The sequence below is a fragment of the Anguilla rostrata genome, chromosome 6 (assembly GCF_018555375.3).
Source record: "Anguilla rostrata isolate EN2019 chromosome 6, ASM1855537v3, whole genome shotgun sequence".
Classification (NCBI taxonomy): domain Eukaryota; kingdom Metazoa; phylum Chordata; class Actinopteri; order Anguilliformes; family Anguillidae; genus Anguilla; species Anguilla rostrata.
The window spans coordinates 47,444,304-47,465,517 of record NC_057938.1 but is presented as its reverse complement, the minus strand read 5'-3'; the positions used below and the strand labels follow the sequence as shown (position 1 = coordinate 47,465,517).

At 40.2% G+C, this 21,214-nt stretch overlaps 4 protein-coding genes across 7 annotated transcripts; all 4 read left to right on the top strand.

Moving 5' to 3' along the window:
* The first annotated feature begins 315 nt into the window (after positions 1–315).
* Positions 316–3,107, top strand: gja11 (gap junction protein, alpha 11). 2 transcript variants are annotated; one of them, XM_064340142.1, is made up of 2 exons: positions 316–440; positions 1,661–3,107. In XM_064340142.1, exon 2 carries the CDS (start codon positions 1,685–1,687, stop codon positions 2,579–2,581), a length of 897 nt encoding a protein of 298 aa, XP_064196212.1. In that variant the 5' UTR covers positions 316–440; positions 1,661–1,684; the 3' UTR covers positions 2,582–3,107. The 2 variants fall into 2 exon arrangements, with proteins under 2 accessions (XP_064196212.1, XP_064196213.1); XM_064340143.1 differs by having other exon boundaries at positions 335–440; positions 1,664–3,107.
* A 438-nt stretch (positions 3,108–3,545) lies between these two features.
* Positions 3,546–5,854, top strand: gja13.1 (gap junction protein alpha 13.1). Its single transcript, XM_064340137.1, has 2 exons — positions 3,546–3,688; positions 4,886–5,854. The coding sequence occupies exon 2, from the start codon at positions 4,913–4,915 to the stop codon at positions 5,753–5,755; it is 843 nt and encodes a 280-aa protein (XP_064196207.1). The 5' UTR covers positions 3,546–3,688; positions 4,886–4,912; the 3' UTR covers positions 5,756–5,854.
* A 1,409-nt stretch (positions 5,855–7,263) lies between these two features.
* On the top strand, positions 7,264–9,535 carry LOC135257421 (gap junction Cx32.2 protein-like). Of its 2 annotated transcripts, none has more exons than XM_064340136.1 (2): positions 7,264–7,557; positions 8,246–9,535. In XM_064340136.1, the coding sequence occupies exon 2, from the start codon at positions 8,266–8,268 to the stop codon at positions 9,082–9,084; it is 819 nt and encodes a 272-aa protein (XP_064196206.1). In that variant the 5' UTR covers positions 7,264–7,557; positions 8,246–8,265; the 3' UTR covers positions 9,085–9,535. The 2 variants fall into 2 exon arrangements, with proteins under 2 accessions (XP_064196206.1, XP_064196205.1); XM_064340135.1 differs by having other exon boundaries at positions 7,265–7,502.
* Positions 9,536–13,699: 4,164 nt separating this feature from the next.
* Positions 13,700–19,683, top strand: gja1b (gap junction protein alpha 1b). Of its 2 annotated transcripts, none has more exons than XM_064340133.1 (2): positions 13,700–13,855; positions 16,853–19,683. In XM_064340133.1, exon 2 carries the CDS (start codon positions 16,869–16,871, stop codon positions 18,012–18,014), a length of 1,146 nt encoding a protein of 381 aa, XP_064196203.1. In that variant the 5' UTR covers positions 13,700–13,855; positions 16,853–16,868; the 3' UTR covers positions 18,015–19,683. The 2 variants fall into 2 exon arrangements, with proteins under 2 accessions (XP_064196203.1, XP_064196204.1); XM_064340134.1 differs by having other exon boundaries at positions 13,714–13,855; positions 16,857–19,683.
* Positions 19,684–21,214: the final 1,531 nt, after the last annotated feature.

Below are 21,214 nucleotides of genomic sequence, written 5' to 3'. Positions count from 1 at the left end.
ATCTAAAATGGTGGAGTACTGAGCCAAATCATAAAAAATATGTCTTTCTCACTGTCGCAAACATGATGACATTACAGCATGAGAGAGAGGGGACGTGAATTTTTAATTCCATTATGTTACTAGTTAGAAGTTTGCATAAGACTATTACAAATATTTAACACCACGTTTATAATATATTCTATTTTTCCTCTAATTTTCTAATTTTATGGGTCATAATAGAGAAAATGAATTGAAATCGTGCATTGCTCCACCATTTTAAATTTGGGAAACTAGAGATGTGGAACGTTATCTTGCTGTGATGGTACAGCACCTCCTCATCTATTGGGGGAAGGGTTTCATAACTCCGTCCTGTCTGTACTTCTGAGACGTCTTTATTGTGAGCGTTTGAGAGCTGATGAGCCTCTGGGGGAGCATCATCTGGTTTTACAGTCGCTTCTTTGGTGAGTATGGGACCGTTCCCCTGATTTATGTGGAGTGTTTGAACAGTTGGAAATTAGAGCAAATGCAGCGTGTAAAAATAGGTTTTTAATGAAAAGCTGTGGTCACAGGCAATGCCTTGTTTTGTCTCCATTTCAAAATAAATTTGAATTACATAAATTCCTTAATATGTTCTGGTGTTGGTCAGTAGAAATTATAGCTTGTTGTTTTTCAGATTTCAATCCAACATCTATTGCACTGCATTTTACAATTTTTCAGCAAAGCATGTATGAATGTTTTTGTGTTTGCACATATAATGCTTGCAATACAGTATTTAGAAAATACATATTCTGTGAGGAGCAAAAATATTGGGGGCTTTGTTTTTATTTCTTACATTTAAAAAAAAAATTCCATTTCATTTCTTAATAGCAAAAGTTATTTTTTAAACAAAAAAAAAACTTCCAGTTATTGATGGTTTGAGTAACTGATTGTGTTGACAGGATGCAAGAACATACTAATGTTAATGGAATTAATTACATAGAAATAGAAATGAATTAAAAGGTTTTAATTTAAGTAACTGCGTACGTGATATGAGACATTGTTTAGGAGTTGAATAAGGTCAGGTCCTTGGTTCCCACCACATGGGTAAAGCTGTGTTATTGATGCAAGGTCTGGAAGCCACTGACGGGTGCCAACTTATCAATGTTTGCAAAATGTGTTCAAACCTCTGGCCTTGAAAGAATTAAAATATTACTGCACTTTTTACTGCTTATTTGGTGGACAAAGAAATGGCAGCAAAGGTAATGAAGATAATAGATAATGATGCAGGTCAGTGAATTGAAGTGAACATCACAGTTAACACATTTCATTACATTTTTGCCTAACAGGTAGAACAGGTATGACCTTGATAAAGCTACTTAATCTGAATGGCTTCCATAATGTTTCAGCTATATGAAGTAAATGGATGATGTGTCAACTCTGGAGGAAAGTTAATTAGTAAGGGATAAATTTATCATTATGCCCCTGATTTTAATAAGTGCTTTAATCTCTAAGAGACATCAAGGCCTTTTACCATACAAGTGGTCCTAAGGGGAATGTCTTTTATAGCTAATACATTGATGCCTCCTATTCTGAATTGGTAAGGTAAAACTTATAAACCACCAAAACCCTTGTGGCCCTCCTGGAGCAGGATTACAGGCATCTGGTTTATGTTAATATTCTGATTTGCGTGTTTTGTCCTCAGCAGCTCGACAGACTGGAAGAGAGAATGGGAGAGTGGGACTTTCTGGGACGGCTTCTGGACAAAGTCCAGACCCACTCCACGGTCATCGGGAAGGTCTGGCTGACCGTCCTGTTCGTCTTCAGGATCCTGGTCCTGGGGGCCGCGGCGGAGAGGGTGTGGGGGGACGAGCAGTCCGACTTCATCTGCAACACGGAGCAGCCCGGATGCGAGAACATGTGCTACGACCACGCCTTCCCCATCTCCCACGTCCGCATCTGGGTGCTGCAGATCGTCTTCGTCTCCACACCGACCCTGGTCTACCTGGGGCACGTCCTGCACGTGGTCCACATGGAGAAGAAGTACAGGGAGAGAACGCGTAAGCAGGCAGAGGAGGAGCTCAGCAGCCTGATACTGAGGAACGGGTACAAGGTCCCCAAATACTCAGACAGCAAGGGGAAGGTTAGCCTGCACGGTCGACTCCTTCAGAGCTACCTGGTGAACCTGCTCTTCAAGATCTTGCTGGAAGTGGGGTTCATCCTGGGGCAGTACTACTATTATGGCTTCACCTTGCAGGCCCGCTACGTCTGCAGCCGGTTCCCCTGCCCGCACCAGGTGGACTGTTTCCTCTCCAGGCCCACAGAGAAGACCATCTTCATTTGGTTCATGCTGGTGGTCGCCTGTGTCTCCCTGGTCCTGAACCTGGTCGAGATCCTCTATCTGTGCACCAGAGCCGTCACCAAGTGCATGGACAAGAAGCAGGGTTACATGGTCACTCGCGTAACTCCAGTCCTGCAGAGAAACGAGTTCAAAAACAAGGACCTGGCTATCCAGAACTGGGTCAACCTGGAGCTGGAGCTACAGGGAAGGAAGCTAGGCAGTGGGGTCACTAAAAGCCTGGAATCAGAGGACGTTAGCACTAACATGGAGGAGGTCCACATCTGAACTGCTGCTTTGAGGCACAGACTTAACTGTAAAGCACTTTGCCCTGAAAACTGTGTTGGCAGGTGTTGTAGGTTTAATTTCTTACAGGGTGAATAAGATTTCCGTCACTGTCAAGCTCATTCTGTAAGCTGTTAAAAAAGTAATATTTCCTCAGTTTTTATTAAAATTTAATCTTGCCCTGTTATTTTCATGCATCTAAGTAGTTATGGAATGTGTCTTTAAATCATATGACACCCTGTGCCAGTTTCTGTGAGTTATGTTTCCATTTCTTGTAAGTTCTTATGTACTTTTATGCGCACATGCAATTTTTTTCCTTTTTTTCTTAAGATCTTTACCATATAAAACAAACATATAGTCACATTATTGCCAAATATCTATCTCAGAAAATATATGCACTGTAACATTCACTTGGTTTTTTTTACCGTTATTTCAGTTGCTTTTCAGTCATTGATATTTTATAATATGAAGTTGGTCATTTTTTTGTATACTTTTCCTCATCAATAAAATACACAACATATACTCATAATGGTCTGTTTATCATTTATCTTTATTTGGAAAAATGGTGAATACTGTTTTCATGCTTCCAAGATAGATTATATAATGGCACTTAATAAGTCACAAACTAACCAATTGTTATCTTATTTTTTATATTATTAATTCTTTATAATGTTATTTATTTATAATCTTACTTTATTCAGGAGGATCTGCTGAGAAGCCAAGTATTTCGCAATGATAACCAATTAAATTAAGGTGGGTAGGAACCAAAATATGGCTTAAAGTATGTCAGATATTATTTCTCCGCACTGTGTCAATTTTTATCTTGACATAACGAGTAAAAAGTATGTGACTCGGGGAAGGGTCGTTTGAAGTCCCTCTGCCTGCTACGTGTGATTGCAGTGGCCCGTCAATCATTAATGGCTCTGTACTCGTGTGGCTCTCTTCGGAGTTTAAAACCCAGGCAATTTTATTTGCTGATTGTATGAAGACGTGACGGTCCCCCGGTGTTGCGTTGCACAACTCCCTGACCAAAAACTCAAGGTCCACTTTAAAATAGCTGTCAGAGTTTCAGCGGTGGTGGCTGACGCGGAGAGGTGGTTGTTCCTCAAGGTAAGAAAAAACTTCTCGTTTGTGCAAATTTTGTATCGACCATTGCTGAAATTTAGATAATAGTGTTTAGAATACAATTATATATATATATATATATACATACATATATATATATATATATATGTATATATATATATGTATATCAGTTTCCCATGTGTGAAATTATAATAGAAATTGGCTCCATTACATTACAAAATTATATTCAATAATATTGATATTTGGGTATATGTTTCACAAACTATTCAATTCAATGTAGAAGCTAATGCTGCATCTATTCTGTTTCAGAACATTAAATGTGTAACACTGTTGCATGCAGCATATCCTGGAACAGTATAGATACTATTTGGTTGCAGATGGTACTGCATGATTTGAAAATAGGCTGAATTTAAGGTAGAAAAAGGAAAATGTGCCAATGACAGATAAGATTATCCATATATCCACTGACATATTACCATAGGCAGGGAAATGGTAGACTATTAGGAGAAATATATACACCTGTATTTTTATGTAATGGTCCATAAATAACTGATTTCTAACAATTTTACCAGCTTGAAACGCACAGACCGAAAACACACTTTTGTCCGTGTTTAAGTAACAGCAAACAGATTAATTTTTAAGACACACCACTTGGTGAACATTAATATCTTTACTCATTGATCGAACACATCCTGTGACTCTGTGACCGGGTTCACCCATGGCCAGCTAGTTCAAACGGAAACAAATCAATGCAGAACAGGATGTTAAGTTAAGTTTTGTTGAAGAAAAAGCACAGCAATAATAACTATAATTATAATTATAATACCTTTGATGATCCCAAAACACTCTATCCCTTTAAGTGGCATCTCAACCGAGTGGTAAAACTGCCAGTCAAAGCTGTCAGCTTAGCTGCTTGGTTGAGGTATGGGTTAAATGACTGTAGTGAACTAGGGACAAAAGTTAATCTCAACCACCATCAACGAGTACTGAAGCAATGCCTGGGTATGGCATGGCACCCATTTGACATCAGAAAGTCTTCATCAGAGGTGAAAAATTAGTCCTACTTTTGTCAAATATATAGATGGATGGTTTGATAAGATTGAGAGGATTCGATTTGGTATTTGGCTAATACACTATGGAACCATGTGCCCCAAAATCATGGTGCTGTTTTTTAAAGTTTCTCCTTGTAGTAAGTGTCTGTTCTTTTTTGTACTCCTCCAGGAAAGTCCTTAAGAAACCAAAGACAAAATGGGCGACTGGTCATTTCTGTCAAAACTGCTGGACAAAGTGCAATCGCACTCCACGGTCATAGGGAAGATATGGATGAGCGTGCTGTTCATCTTCAGGATCCTGGTTCTGGGGGCGGGAGCGGAGAGCGTGTGGGGGGACGAGCAGTCGGGGTTCATCTGTAACACCCAGCAGCCCGGTTGCGAGAACGTGTGCTACGACCACACCTTCCCCATCTCCCACATCCGCTTCTGGGTCATGCAGATCATCTTCGTCTCCACGCCGACCCTGATGTACCTGGGCCACGCCATGCACATCATCCACCAGGAGAACAAGCTGAGGCAGCACCTGACCCAGAACGGCAAGTGCCCCAAGTACACGGACGACAGGGGCAAGGTCACGATCAAGGGGAACCTGCTGGGCAGCTACCTGACGCAGCTGTTCTTCAAGATCGTCTTCGAGCTGGGCTTCATCGTGGGCCAGTACTACCTGTACGGCTTCATCATGGTTCCCATGTTCCCCTGCTCCAGGAAGCCGTGCCCGTTCACCGTGGAGTGCTACATGTCCCGCCCCACCGAGAAGACCATCTTCATCATCTTCATGCTGGTGGTGGCCTGCGTCTCCCTGCTCCTGAACGTGGTGGAGGTGTTCTACCTGATGTGCATCCGGGTGGGGTGCCGGACCAGGAGGCGCACGCTTCACCGCACCTCCCCCGAAAACCCCGCCAGCCTAGGGTGGCAGGGCCGCGAAGAGGCGCTGCGGCAGAACGCGGTGAACATGCAGTACGAAAATGGGCAGAGTCCGAGCCTCGGGGGCAGCCTGGAAGGAGCCAAGGAGGAGAAACGCTTACTAGCCGAAAAATAACTCTCTATAAATCTCTCTATTTATTTACCATCAGAATTAGATGTTTACGCAAGTTATGAGTAGAGTGTATGACTGGAGTCTCACTTGTAATCTTTTTTTTTTAAACTAAAACATTTGTATAGGTCTCATGCATTGGCTCCAAAGCTTAACCGTTGCTTTTCAATGGAAACTGTTGTTAAAACACAGCACATAGCTTTCTTCCAGGAACCTAGTGGTGCATTGTACATTCATCACAATGTCACATTTTAATACATTTTTGTATGAAAGAAATACAATAGACATAATGCAAAAATATAAAAGCACTGAAGTTAAATAAGATAAGGAGCCAGACTGAAAATAACCAAATGAAATAATAGAAAAGATAACCCATGATCACAGACTCTGTGGGTGATGAACAGTCAATGTCTAGAACCATGTTGCAATGTGTATTTCAGTAGATTCATTGTAATATATTGAAATGTATTGATTGTTAAGTTATATTAAATATTTATGATCTCAGTATTGTTCGCTGTTGAACGTTCCTTTCAAGGAAAATGATAGTGACCTTTAACCTATGAAAATATTGTATTGTAAATTTTCCCTTTGTAATGTTTTTTGGTTTTGTCATTTTTATTATAATAAAAGCCATAGATAAATCAAAAGGTGTTCTCTGTTATACTTACAATAAATACATTTCTATGGTTATGCTTCCAGAAGGACCTCCTCTGGGAAATAATTTATCTTTCCGATGAACACATCTGACCGTCCTTGATTTACCATATTAATTAGAGTGTTGGTGACATATCTGGTGAAATAAGGACAGACATTAGGTGCGGCTAAGACAGAATGTCTTTCTACCACCTGCAGTCCCTTTGGAACGACTAAGCATTTGAAAATGATGCAGCTCTCACGGTAGCACACCCCACCATAACATTAATTAATCTTTTTCTTTTTGATTAGATTCAAATTACACTCTGAATTTATCACCTAGCTACAGCTCAATTGATTTTCTTTAAAACTGAGAGGCCAGAAGTGATATTGTATACACATTTCATTTCCCTTTACTATGTTCCCCTTACAACAACTCATACAAGTGGAGGTGCCTGGCAAATACAGGGATAACCAGGCTGGGGGAAACTAACTGTTCTCTGAACTGGTGGGCAAAACTGACTGCTGAAATAGTCTGAACTAGTGGACCAGGCATCAGTAGTCTAGTTATATGTGAGCTATAGGTCTTCATCAGCTCAGCCAGTGAGCCAATATTTATTTATTCCGACACAAACATTAAAACATTGTTTTTATCCTGAAATTTGCTGACCTATTAAGCGGTTTGTGTCCATTACATTTAGTTTAGAAAGAAGAAAAATATCATTGTGCCATCTCTTTGGTTATTCTTTTTCAATATTTGTAAGTGGTAAACAAATATTAAGAAATGCTAACGTTAAAAGAGAAGTCACATGATCTGAATGATAATTAACGAAATCCTTGCGACAGTTACTGCCTGAACTATCCTCTCTTACGTGCATCAGTTTAAACTTCAAAATAAGAAAGAAGGACTGACCATTTGGGAGAAGTTTTTATTTTTAAAATGTAGTTGTTACTAGAGGTTGGGTTTGGCATGCTGTCAGCTTCCATCAATCATTAATTAATTTTTCGTGGTCATTCTTGACCAAAGTTCCTCCCAGTCCTATATTTCAAAGGTATCACGTATAAAGTGACAGTCAGCTGTATGAAGGAATTACACCATTTCCAAGAGATAAATCTTAAGGTAAGGCATACACTTGATCTTTTTGTTCCTGTGGACAGTTGTGGTGTACCGGGGGGTAAGGAATTATATACGTATACTTACATGTTATTTATTGAGCATGTACGTGTGACAATTGTGAGTTGACATATATTTTTCTTACACAGAATTTAAAAGAAAGATCACTAAATTCCTGATATTCATTGGAAACATTTGTTTGAATTTTTATTAAAATTTAAGGCACAGTACGTGGTGGATATACTGTATATAGAATAGCTGTGTTTTTGGCTCTCATCACAGATTCAGTTCTCAGATAAATCAATATTAAAAGTATACTTGTATACATTTATGTAGTGTCCGAAGATATTATGTACCTTTAACAGCATTCAGGTTTATCATTATAGGTAATAAGTAATTTGAAAATGAGATAGAGGTGGCCTGTCTGACTCGCATTATTGATAATGCACACTGTGTGGCCTCAGACTGAGCCAGTTAAGATGAAATGGGAAGCTAAACCATACAATATGCATGTTTATGCAGAACAATTTCTTTCTTTCTTTTTTTCTTAAGCCTTTTCATAGATTGGAAACAAACATCTTCAAAATGTTCTGAGATGTGTCATATATGCTTCAAAAAAATTTGAATTATTTACCTTCAGGTTTAAGATCTGACAAATGTTATAAAGTTCTTTGTGTTATCACATTATTTTTTAGAATTGTTTCATGACTACGATGTATTCATCTTTGATCAATTTTCTCCCCGTTTAGCCCCATCGATTTATTAAATTATGGGAGACTGGTCATTTCTTGCAACGCTGCTGGACAAAGTCCAGACCCACTCCACGGTCATCGGGAAGGTCTGGCTCACCGTCCTCTTCATCTTCAGGATCCTGGTTCTCTCTGCTGGAGTGGAGAAAGTGTGGGGGGACGAGCAGTCGGGATTCATCTGCAACACCAAGCAGCCCGGATGTAAGAACGTGTGCTACGACCACGCCTTCCCCATCTCCCACATCCGCTTCTGGGTGATGCAGATCATCTTCGTCTCCACGCCGACGCTCCTCTACCTGGGCCACGTCATGCTCATCGTGCACAAGGAGAACAAGCTGAGGCGCCATTTGCAAAGCCAGGAGGGCCACGCGCTGAAGGCGCCCAAATACAGTGACGAGAGGGGGAAGGTTCAGATCAAGGGCGATCTGATGGGTAGCTATTTGGTGAACGTGTTTTTTAAGATCTTGTTCGAGTCAGCTTTCATCGTGGGCCAGTATTATCTTTACGGTTTTATGCTTGTGCCCATGTTCGAGTGCTCCAGAACTCCCTGCCCGTTTACCGTGGAGTGTTACATGTCACGACCCACGGAGAAGACCATTTTCATCATCTTCATGCTGGTGATGGCCTGCGTGTCTCTGCTGTTAAACGTGGTGGAGATCTTTCACTTGATTTGCACCAGGTTCAAGGGTGGATCTCGCAGACACCGGAAAGATCAGGTTATTCCAGTCAGCATTCGTCTTCACAGCGATGCAGTTCTGCAGAATAGGGAGAATGCGCTGCATGATAAAGTCGATCTCAGCTTTGGAGCTGGACAGAATGATAATCAGAGCACAGCGTAGGATGAAAAATGTGCCTCAATTCGGAACTCTGTAGTGTTCCACAGAGAATTTCTGAAAAACAACAAGCAAAAAAGACAGATAACGAGATTGTAAATTCATGCAAATTGACTGAATGCATGTACTAGGCACACTTCCAAAGACCTTTTTGGAGTTTACTGTCATTGGACTGCTTTGATTGTTTTGGTGAAAGCTGTTAAATGGGTCTTAAATGCTGCCATGACCTTGTTCAGCCAAACAAAAGAGATACATTTTCATATAAATAGCACAATGACATTATCCAGAGATAAGTTGCCATTTTGTGCAAACACACTAAATCAGCATATTCTTTGTTACATTTCATGTTTAACTTATCTTAGAGTGTCTGAATTTCTGTGTTTTTTCTTAATGCTATGGCCAAATATTGTTGTATGATGTATTTCAGTGAAATTAAAAATGTCATGTCCAACCATTATGAATTAATCTGGATGATGTAATTGTCTAGGCATTAAATACATAATACACACAAAAATTTTGTAAACAAAAGCCATTTGAAGTTTCAAGAGTGATACAAAGTTTAAACATATTTACTTGTCATTCTGGATGTGAACAATATGTTTTTTGAAAGTCATTGAACAACAAAACAAAACAAAAAACCGCTTAGGACAACATAGAAAGATGGAGCAAGAATTTTCAGACCACCCTCATGCATGTTAATAGAATTTATTGGGGGAATGATATCCCAAAAAAGTATTTCTATTCCTATTCCTATTATGCTTCATAAGCAGTAAGATGGTATATCTGTATGGTAAATATGTAAAAAAAAGAGAACACTTTAACAAAAGGATAAAATACCACAGCTTTTTGTTAGCGTTGAATCAGGTTCTTCATTAAGTACAATGAAAGAGAAGGTTAACCAGTCTAAGCTGAAACCGACAGCCACTTACTGTAAATGTGAATGTGGCACTATGGGTGATCTACAGCTAAGCTATGTCCAACCTAAGTGGATTTTCAAAGAGCACGCTCATTAAGCACGCCAAAGTAAGTAAAATAAGAACAGATCCTGGAAGGGACAGAACTGCACTCTCCCACACAACAAACAGAAGCATTTGAACATCAGCCTGAACCCCTGAACAAGGTCTCCCTCAACCACGGCCATGCTAGTAGTATCCTAGTCACATGACCTCTGCCTGGTCTTGTGTTCTATGTGGTGGCAGACATTCAGTACCTGTTAAAATGCACGTGATTTATTAGCACATCATGGTACTCAAAGGCCAAAGAGACAGCAGGCCTGGTATGAAGGATATCTTGAATGCGTGAGCCAGTCAGGATTGTGTTCAATGAAAGAGAAAGGCAACAACACAATTTGTATGTATTAATCTAACTCAGATCTTCATTGGACAAGAAAGGGTTTTTTGACATTACCTTGTCTTACATTTGAGTTTTTTTAAGGTGCTGTCAATCATTGATCTACAATCCAGTGATAGCCTGCTATTTCCAAATGATCTTGGCAGGATTTATCATTTGCTAATGTCTGGAAAAAACATTGTCTGCTTGTCCTAAGGTATTACGCAACTCTGAAAAACACAGAGCTCAAAGAAAACACAAACAACATTTGAAAATTTAATTGAAAAGGAATAAGTATCATGTTAAAGAAAATAAGTTCATTTTAAAAAGCAAGGCAGCTGATACCAGTCTTCCATTACACTTGTTAATATATAGTTTTATATCAAGCTATGCATATTAAGTTAATGCAAATTTAGGTTAATACACTTCATATGAATTATACCTTCAGGTGTTTATTATTATAATAATGTCTATAAAAAAAACCTCTTTGACCAGCATAGAGGTGTGTGTGCATCAATGTGTGTTTGTGCGTGTGTCAGCGTGTGTGTATGTGTGTGTGTGTGAGTGAGAGAGAGAGAGAGTGAGGGTGGGTGAGGAGGTAACACTAACCAAATTAATCTGTCTCTGACAGATGCTTTTATGTAAGAGAGATAGAGCCAGAGCCAGATAATCTTGTAATCAACCTCAAATGACATCTTGGGTGCTTAGCTATCAGGCTCATACAGCAGGTAATCATTATATTGCTCTGAAAAAAAACTACAATGCAGCATATTGCACCAAAGGGGGAAAAAAACTTGTCCAAACGGTTAATAAAAAATCCAAGGAGTATGTCCTAATTTGCATGATTACAAATCAGAACACAGTGTACATGATTGTCCTAGGACTACCATCCTCCACGATGCATAAAATCATCACATTTTAGATATGAAATATAAAGAGTGCGGGAAAATGTGAAAAACTACAAACGAAGCAGTCTTTCGACCACATTAAGTCTGGGACAATTTGTTTACTGCAGCTCTTAAATTCAAAAAGCTACATTAGTTGTCGTTTCTTGTTACTGGCTGGTGGTAATGATTTATAAGGAGGACTAAGGGTGATCACGGCTGTTTCTGTCTGTCTGGGATAAACAAATGCCAGCCTCATACATTTTTTTGAACCAAATTGCATTGTGTGCATGTTCAAGTTTTCCTCTTTTAGAAAAGCTTATAAAATCAGTGAGTGATGGGAGACTGCTCAATTTATTGCAACACTGCTAGACAAAGTCCAGACCCACTCCACGGTCATCGGGAAGGTCTGGCTCACCGTCCTCTTCATCTTCAGGATCCTGGTTCTCTCTGCCGGAGTGTAGAAAGTGTGGGGGGGACGAGCAGTCGGGGTTCATCTGCAACACCAAACCACCTGGATGCATGAACGTGCGCTACGACCACGCCTTCCCTGTCTCCCACACCCGCTTCTGGGTCATGCAGTTCATCTTTGTCTCCACGCTAGCCCTGGTCTACCTGGGACATGTCATGCTCAGTGTACACAAGGAGAACACAAGGACGCAAATGTGCAATAATAGAGGAAATCAGGAACGGACAAATATTTTTTTACGTCACAGTATAAACAAGTTTGTGCCTGCACGCATGCAAGAATATAGCGAGGACATTTCAAAGTCCTTCAGGTGTGACATAAATTATATTTTTGCACGTACACAGCCTACTGTGGTTTATATCTTGTGACACTTCATATGACACTTAAGACAGTGAAAAAATTTTATATGGATCTGCATTTTTTTATGAAGAAATCACCTAATTTTTTTTTTTTACCAACCTGTTGTACTGGTAACTGCTAATCGGTAACATTAATCACAGCTTTAATAAAAGTCATTCAATAAAAGTATTTAGATGTATGGATATGTCATAGTGTGCCTTAGTGCTTTCAAGAAGCAAGCAAGACAGCAAACCAAATATGCATGCCGTCGCTCCTTAAACACATAAACAGAACACAGTGCTTCAATCTTCCAGTGGATTCAACAATTCTAGTAAATACCCAAGGGAATGCAAGCAATGTAGTGTGTATAAGGCAGAGGGAAAGCCATTTAATCCCTGAGTGCAAAGTCTCGTTAATTGACCACTGGTCTATATTAACCATTCACAATGACCTGCTCTTCTCAGACACCTCCTGTCTGAAAGCCGGGAGTACACTGCCCTCTAGTGGTTACCAGAATAAAATACATACCACAGACTCCAAGTAAATGAGGTAAAATTACATTATACACCCCAGAATGGAAACGAGTTTGGTCTATGGGTGTTTTTCTAAAATAAATAAATAAATAAACATAACAAATAAATAAAAATAGTGTACACACAGTCTTGCATGTGCACGCACTTGGGTCTGCTGATATGTCTTCCCAGTCAGGGGTGTTGTCGAGGGAGAACAGTGATCTTAATAACCATGGGCCGCAAGATCCTTGATCAAAGGGGTTGGAGTAATACGTTTGCTTCAGGAAGTGGCCACACAGAAACAACACTGGCAAATGATATCAGCTGAAACACTACCAATAGCTATTTCATAAAATATTTCTTCATAGTTTCTTTATAGCCATCATCATTGAATTGGAGATATATCAAATGCAAAAACGCACAACGAGCCCGAGTAACCTACAGCAGATGGCGCAAAAAGCACGCAGAATATTCATTTTCCAAATTGGCTCGAGCCAGTACGTTTTTCCTATTCCAGATGGTAAATGACGATACAGTGTGGACACAATAGGACCGTGCATTATTGTATACATTAGGAATAATTTTTTTAAAAGGTCAAATACAAGCAATAGTATAATAGCACAACAGTGGTTTACATAAGACTTAAATAACTAAAATATTATATAACCATCCTTCGCCGTATGTACAATAAATGTAAGGCCTAATAATAGTTTCATTATATACAAATACACATACAAATTAATATAATAAACGCCCATTTGCTTTTATTGTGGGAAACTTTTAACATTTTGATCAGTGAATGAATTAAACATGTATTCATTGTAACAACACGCAGAAAGTTCATGTTCTGTTTGGTTTTATAAAGAAACTCATTTTAAAATAATAATAATAATATATTATTGATAATATATAATGTATATAAATATTAGGAGTCTTGCCAAAACTGTTGGACATTAAAATATGCATAATTATCTTCCCATGCATCACTTCTCAAGAAATTCTGAAGGAAAAAAAAAGAATGTAAGGAGGTCCTCTGACGTAGGAATCAGGTGACAAACTTTTCTCCTCTCTTTTCATTTTACCCCAGCCCCTATGAAGACTCTTATAAGCAAGAAAGTTTGACAAGTCTGCCTCAGTTTCACCGTGGTCCCAAGCTTGGATTTCCAGAAAACAGTGACTGATATCAAGACTTTTACGGAGAAAGTCCCTCCGGGCTCTCTTCCCACATCTCAGAAACTTTCCAGGTGAGCCTTCAAGCTAAAACGATTTATTATTTTCATAATAATAACTTGAATGTAAACTTTTATGTTATGCAGCGCAGTAGCCTACTTTTGGTTATTGACTGCTAACGTCTTGGAACAGATGAGAAATTAAGATTGAGGATTATAACGTGTGCTGTTCTGTTCTTTTCTTGCTTTCTCAAGTCTGTTTTTATAACATATTATGCATTCATGCTAGGACAGCATATTACGTAGGCTACCAAAACATTCAAACGGTTTAATTCGATTGCTGAATATTTTCATCCGGATTTTCTTTGTTAGCCCGTTATAATTGACTCAAAACTTTTGACACAGTTATGTGAGGTATGCGGCAGTTCTGTGCATTGGGGATACAGCTAAAGCAAACTGGAAAAAATCACTTTCTGTACTTTTTGTCAGGGTAAAATAACAGGTTAATTCTAGTGATCGTCCCTTTTGCTTTTTCAAACTGCCATAATTTTACTCTGCGATTCTTCAATTCCACAAAAAGACCAAGAAGACTAGACATGGACTCTAATTTATGGTGCATGGTTCGCATCTGGAGGGCACACTTCAAGTATTAAGCTGCTCCGCTAGCAGTAACTTTGAAGGAATCTAAAAGATAAAAGCAAACGGTGGCTGTACCACTGCAATATTAATTTAAATTTTCAAGTCCGAATTTTGATTCTATTTATTCCTGTCATTTTGCGATTATATGGAAAAAACGAGGAGAGTCGAATTAATCAATTTAACAGCAAATTGTTTACGACGTGTGCATGTTTTCTGCTATAAATGTTGTTACCAGTTATTTGTGGAATGTGAATGCATTCTGTCGCCTCGGATGTCAAGACATGAAAATGACTGTACGCATAAAAACATAATGAATGTGTTTGAGAGGATATATAAAACAGTTACAATCTGTATATTGGTCTGTTAACAGTATATCCTCTTTGTTGTTCTTGTCATGGCAAATTTGTTCAGATAGAAGTTCCATCACTATGTTTATCACAACTTCCATCACACTGCAAACGCTTAACTATATCCTTTAATACAATATGGAGTCAAATATCCTTGAAAACCAGGTGATTGCATAACAGACCCAGCCAACATTACTGCAGCCTGTTCACTGTGAAACTATTAGTCCATCAATGAAAATACTTTTACTGCAGGTTCCTCCATTGTTTCCTGGAGGAAAAATTAAATGTGAAGCCATATAGCAATGAGTGCTAGGCCAAAGCTCCCAAACAGCATCACTACCTTTAAGACAGTTGTGAGCCTGCATACAGCGAGAGCACCTGGTTTTCTTTTTCTTTTTTTTCCAAAATCAAAGAAACATTTTGATATGTAAGGGTCCTCATATCCTGTAGAAACGGGCAATGAATTTTTTTGTTGTTGTTGTAAATCGCTCCGGATCTTAATGAGGTGTTTTCATGTGTACAGAGCAGCGCTGTGTGCCTTTTATGTTACTCTGCATTTGAGCTGGGTTAATGTCTACTGATGGCTTCCCACAGTGCCTATGACTCTGTGCTAATTTTCCAGGGGTTTTAATTGTTTCGTCTTGTTTTTGTAAGTATGTCAGGGTCCGACAACCGCACAGACGCCTGGGTTCAATACGTTCAGCTGAATGGTCTGATTCGCTTTGTAGCTCAGTGGCCGAGCTGAACTGTTATCTCTGTGAGAAAGTAACGCTTTCTCCATGAGCTGCAAAGAACGTCATGAGAGATGCTTGCTCTCTCTCTCTCTCTCTCTGTGTCTCCCCCCCTCTCTCTCTCCCCCCCTCTCTCTTACTGTCTCTCTCACTCACTCTCTAGTTCGCTCTCTCTCCTGTGGCACTGTTATGCCAAGCTTCAGCAGGCTATTGCACTGCGTGAGCGAGTGCCACAGCCCTGCGGCACCGTGCTGGAGCTCAGCCCAACGCTGGCACCTACATCAGCTTAATAGCAGGCGCAGAGTACGGGGGCTCTCCCTGCCACTGTGGGAACTGGGGGAGGGGGTCAAGGGGGGGTCTCACTGCAAGTCTTGTTCCAACAGTCTCTCATAAGTCCATGGTTGCATTTGAGGACATCTGCAGTATTAAGATTTTGAAACAGGCAGCACAATTCAACAGGAGTTCTTGGGGAGAGCAACAAACCTGGTATAGGGACAAAAGACGAATTTCGGCGTGTGAGCAATCCTAACACCTTGGGGTTTTGCTGGTGAAATTGTGCACATATATTTCATATTTTTAGAAATGCTAAATAACTTCCCTTGATAAAAATTTAGGCTTTTTTAAAAACAGAAATATTTTCGCACTGCCATTTAGACAGAATATCACAGCTGCCAGGTTGCTTTCTCAGCACATTTCTAGCTACTTCAGGAAACTTTCATTGCTCAACATTCCCATATAGTACACTACACGCTAGCCCTGCACTTTTCCTTTCAGTCTAATACAGACATTCACATGACGTGCTCAAGTCACATTTTTCATGGTAAAGAGTTATGGATCAAATTATTTGCACCAATGCCTAAGAAAGATGTCCTTGTTTCAAATAGTTGTTTCAGAATCTGCATTTATTTATTTGTCATACCTGTCCAAACAGTTGAGGCAAGATTGAGGCATACAGCGAATCATTGACTTAGCTAGCAGGAACGTCCTCCTGAGGCCCCGCAATTTATTTTTGTCTCCTATAGGGGACATGAGTCTCTAGTCTTAATCTGATGAACCATATATTCTATTTCCATATATTAAATAAAATAAAAAATAAAAAATTTTCTCAAACGTATTTTCATTGCAACATGTGTTTTGCCATCCAAGACACACGTGTACTGTGTCAAAAAACATTTTTCTGCAGGGTTTTAAGAGAATATGTTCTATCAATAGGAATCACTGTACACTGTAATTAGCCTGTAGAGGTTTCCATGATCAACATAACACTTCTAGGGAAGAAAACCCTATTGTAGGCTTTTTTGTGATTTTTTGTTTAAATGCATTATGTGTAATCACAGAATTTGTCCTAATTGCAGCTAGGTCTCCCTGAACATGGGTGACTGGAGCGCTTTAGGGAGACTTCTGGACAAGGTCCAGGCCTACTCCACCGCTGGAGGAAAGGTCTGGCTCTCTGTCCTCTTCATCTTCCGCATCCTGGTCCTGGGGACGGCCGTGGAGTCCGCCTGGGGCGACGAGCAGTCGGCCTTCAAGTGCAACACCCAGCAGCCCGGTTGCGAGAACGTCTGCTACGACAAGTCCTTCCCTATCTCGCATGTCCGCTTCTGGGTCCTCCAGATCATCTTCGTCTCCACGCCAACGCTGCTCTACCTCGCCCACGTCTTCTACCTGATGCGCAAGGAGCAGAAGCTGAACAGGAAGGAGGCGGAGCTGAAGGTGGTGCAGAATGACGGCGGCGACGTGGACATACCACTGAGGAAGATCGAGGAGAAGAAGGTCAAGCACGGGCTGGAGGAGCACGGAAAGGTCAAGATGAAGGGCGCCCTCTTGCGCACCTACATCGTCAGCATCTTGTTCAAGTCCATCTTCGAGGTGGGCTTCCTGATTATCCAGTGGTACATTTACGGCTTCTCGCTGGCCGCCGTCTACACCTGCGAGAGGGACCCCTGCCCCCACAGGGTAGACTGCTTCCTGTCCCGCCCCACGGAGAAAACGGTCTTCATCATCTTCATGCTGGTGGTGTCCCTGGTGTCCCTCATGCTGAACGTCATCGAGCTGTTCTACGTCTTATTTAAACGGATCAAGGATCGCGTGAAAGGGAGAGATAACCACTACCCCACCAGCGGTACCCTGAGCCCCACCCCCAAAGACCTGTCCCCGACTAAGTACGCCTACTACAATGGCTGCTCCTCCCCCACCGCCCCCCTGTCCCCAATGTCACCCCCCGGGTACAAGCTGGCCACTGGGGAGAGGACCAACTCCTGTCGCAATTACAACAAACAAGCCAACGAGCAGAACTGGGCCAACTACAGCACCGAGCAGAACCGGCTGGGCCAGAACGGCAGCACCATCTCCAACTCGCACGCGCACGCCTTCGATTACCCCGACGACGGCCAGGAGCACAAGAAACTGACCGCTGGCCACGAGCTGCAGCCATTGGCCCTGATGGACCCCCGGCCGTCCAGCCGGGCTAGCAGCCGCATCAGCAGCCGGCCGAGGCCGGACGACCTCGACGTCTAGCCCCGCCCCTCCCTGGGCGATTGACATGCGAGAGAGCAGATAGCACAGGAGATGTTCTCGTGTGCCGAGGGGCGGTACTTCCCCCATTCACTGTCCTTACTACAGACTCTAGTGAACACAGAGAGAGAAAAAATTAAATAAAATACTTACACTGCTGGAGGTACTATCCATTAACAATGACTATGAAACTAGTGGAGCTAACAAGCTTTAACAATCAAACAACTAGAAGGCGACGAGCACAAGAATGTGTTCTGACAGTGCCGACGGTCCCAGATCTCTCTCTTGAGGAGCATGCCTTGGTGAAAATGCTTGGTTTTGTCTTTCCTGTATAGGTTTTTGGTGTTCCCACACAATTAACATTCCATTTAGAAATATTGCACTTCAAAATCTTCCAATGTGTCTTTTTTCTGTGTCTGGAAAGTGGTTTGAAGAAACAGTTGTCTCCTTTTCCCCCTTGTTTTCATGACCACCATCTTTCTGTTGTCAGTTACATCTTGCAAAACAGGGTTATGAATAGGTTACTTGTGCTCAATATCATGAGTTAATATTTATTTATTAGTATAAGTGTGCAGGACATCCACCACTAGACGAATGTTGACTACTACCCAAGGTCATATCCATATTAGTACTATATGAAGTCACCAGACCCAACACCATATTTATTGACAATAATCCAAATTTCAGCAATACTTTTTTCACTGCAATTAAGAGTTACTTTTATTAACGATAGTGGACTGTCATTTCCTGATAAACTTTGAATTTATGTGACGTCAGTTGTATTATTTTATATATGTTGTCTTGGGATTTTGTTGGGAAAGTAGAAGTGTTTGGAGTGTGGTTGCTGTAAGACAGATACGCAGCTTGACATTTTTTTTATTTTCCTTTTTTTGTTGCTAAAATGTGTTCCTGAAAGAAAGGCTTTATTTTATCTCTATTTTTAAGTTGTATGTAATTGTGTTTTCTTTCCTTTTTGGATGGGAGAGGGGGGCAGTAGAAAGAAATTCTCAGTTTTACACTTGGCGTGAATGATTTTTTTTTAAACAATGTAATCATTGCTGCTTGAGAGATAGTTTTTAGTACTGTAAATCAAGCTAACTGAGTCACAAATGTGAGTTTTTTAGAAGACTGCTTTATAGAGCTGGACTAATATTTAGTCAAATATATTAAGAGGTATATGCCATTGTAGCTTCACAACTACCAAACACTAGTAGATGGAATTTCAATTTGGACTTTTTTGTTTTGTTTTGACATTGCACCATAGAGTTTTGGTACTCAAACACAGAGGTTCATGGATTTTTCAGCTACAATGGTGTTTGCACTGAGACTTTGGCTAGGGTGTAATATGATGAAAAAAGTGGCAAATGTTTCCTAGTATGCATGTTACTAATTTATTTTACAATACACCAGGCAGAAAATCACTACATTCAAGCAGTACTTCCTTTTGACACCAGATCTCACTCTTGAAAGCCCAACCAAATGCAAGGTCGTCCATTCACAGAACAAACAAACTGGGATATATATTTGCTGGATGAAGAGCAGTGTGGTCATGTTATTCCATGGAAATCCACTGTTGTACAGTGTGTACGTGCATGATAGCAACAAAATGTCATTCATTAATCATATCTGTGAAAAGGCTATTTTAACCAATAAAGATTTTTTTTCTTTCTTATGTTTGATTTTTATTTGTTTCAGGGAATGCACTGACATGTCTTCAGCTTCTCCCACATTCTCAAACAAAATGTTTTTGCTCTCAAGTAAGTCCGGTTTGGATTAGTTTGGACATTTACAGCATAATTACAACTGGACCTCCTGCTCTGTTGGATAAGTCCATGTATTCTGGTCATTAAGCAGGTTTCTACAAGGAACAAAAACTCTGAAATTAGCATATCAATATAATTTTACTGGAAGCTGTGGTCAAAGGTGAACTCGAACACAATGGTCAAAGGTTGAGGGCCCTTGGTTTCCATCAAAGGAAACAAAATGGAGGGCCTTGAGTCAACACATGGATGTGTTATTGTTCAATAAAACAATGTGGCTGAATGGTACACAGACACATAGGTGGAAAGACCTTGAAAGAGTTTAGGAACCAGAGGAAGACAATGAAAGGTCGACAGTCAAGTGTACTGCAGACATATGGCAGACATCTAATATGGTTAGGGGCTGCTTTATTGCATTGGTGGTCACTAATTCTCAGGCAGCTAGACAATGTATCAGGAAAACCCCTATGCAGCGAGAAGAGCAATATCAGTTCATGCTTTCCATAAAGGCCAAATCATTAATTACAATCTCTGTTTCAAAGCCTATGATTTGTCATGAAACAGTGAGTTAAAAAAGAGGAAACTGGTCAGGGCGGTAAATGCAAGTCTCAAAATGCTTTAGAAAGGATGAAAATGTCCTCCTCACATGAAAAGATGTAGTCCTTTCTTCTCCTATCCAAGTTTCCTCTTTTACCTCTGCTCAAAACTAAATGAAACCAGATGTTTGGGCTGGGCTCTGGGGCCCATATGTGTCTTGAGCAGAGTGAAAAAAGGCTTTACTTTGATCTCGTGCTAATTAATCCAGATTTTTAATTTAACCATCACTTTTTAAAAATCTGAATTATTTTAGAATGTATCATTCAAGGAAAGCACCTCTAAAGCCGCATAATGTTTTTTTAACAAGGATTTATTACATAATCCATTTACATAAGAAATCATTAGAAAAAAAAAAAATTAAAAACAGCTTGTAGTGCAAACCAATGAGAATGCTTTCTGTCAGAGAGTAGTACAAAACTGGTGGCCTAAATGAGCATGTTTGGTTTGTCAGTCATCTAACAGGCTTGATGAATTGATTATGTTTTGTGTAAGTAATGTATAGAGTAATATGGAGGTTTAATTAATCGGTTAAAAGTCAGATTAAGTTGAAATTGGAAGTGTTCCTATTGCAGTAAGCAATTAGAATCTGGTAACTGCCATAGTCTTTGCTGGAGTTTTTTCTCACATTGCCTTTAAAAGTCATTTGTTTTGTCGATTATTGTAGACCAAAACAAATATGAGATGATGCCTGTTAAAAGAAAGTTTGGTTGCATGTTCAAAAACACGTCATTCAACAGGGGTACATGTTCCAGTAGGCCTCATTTCCAAACACTTTCAAAGAACAAACCCCTGCACTTTCTAATTAGAATAACCACAGCATACTGTAAGCAGTCACACTTGAATGAT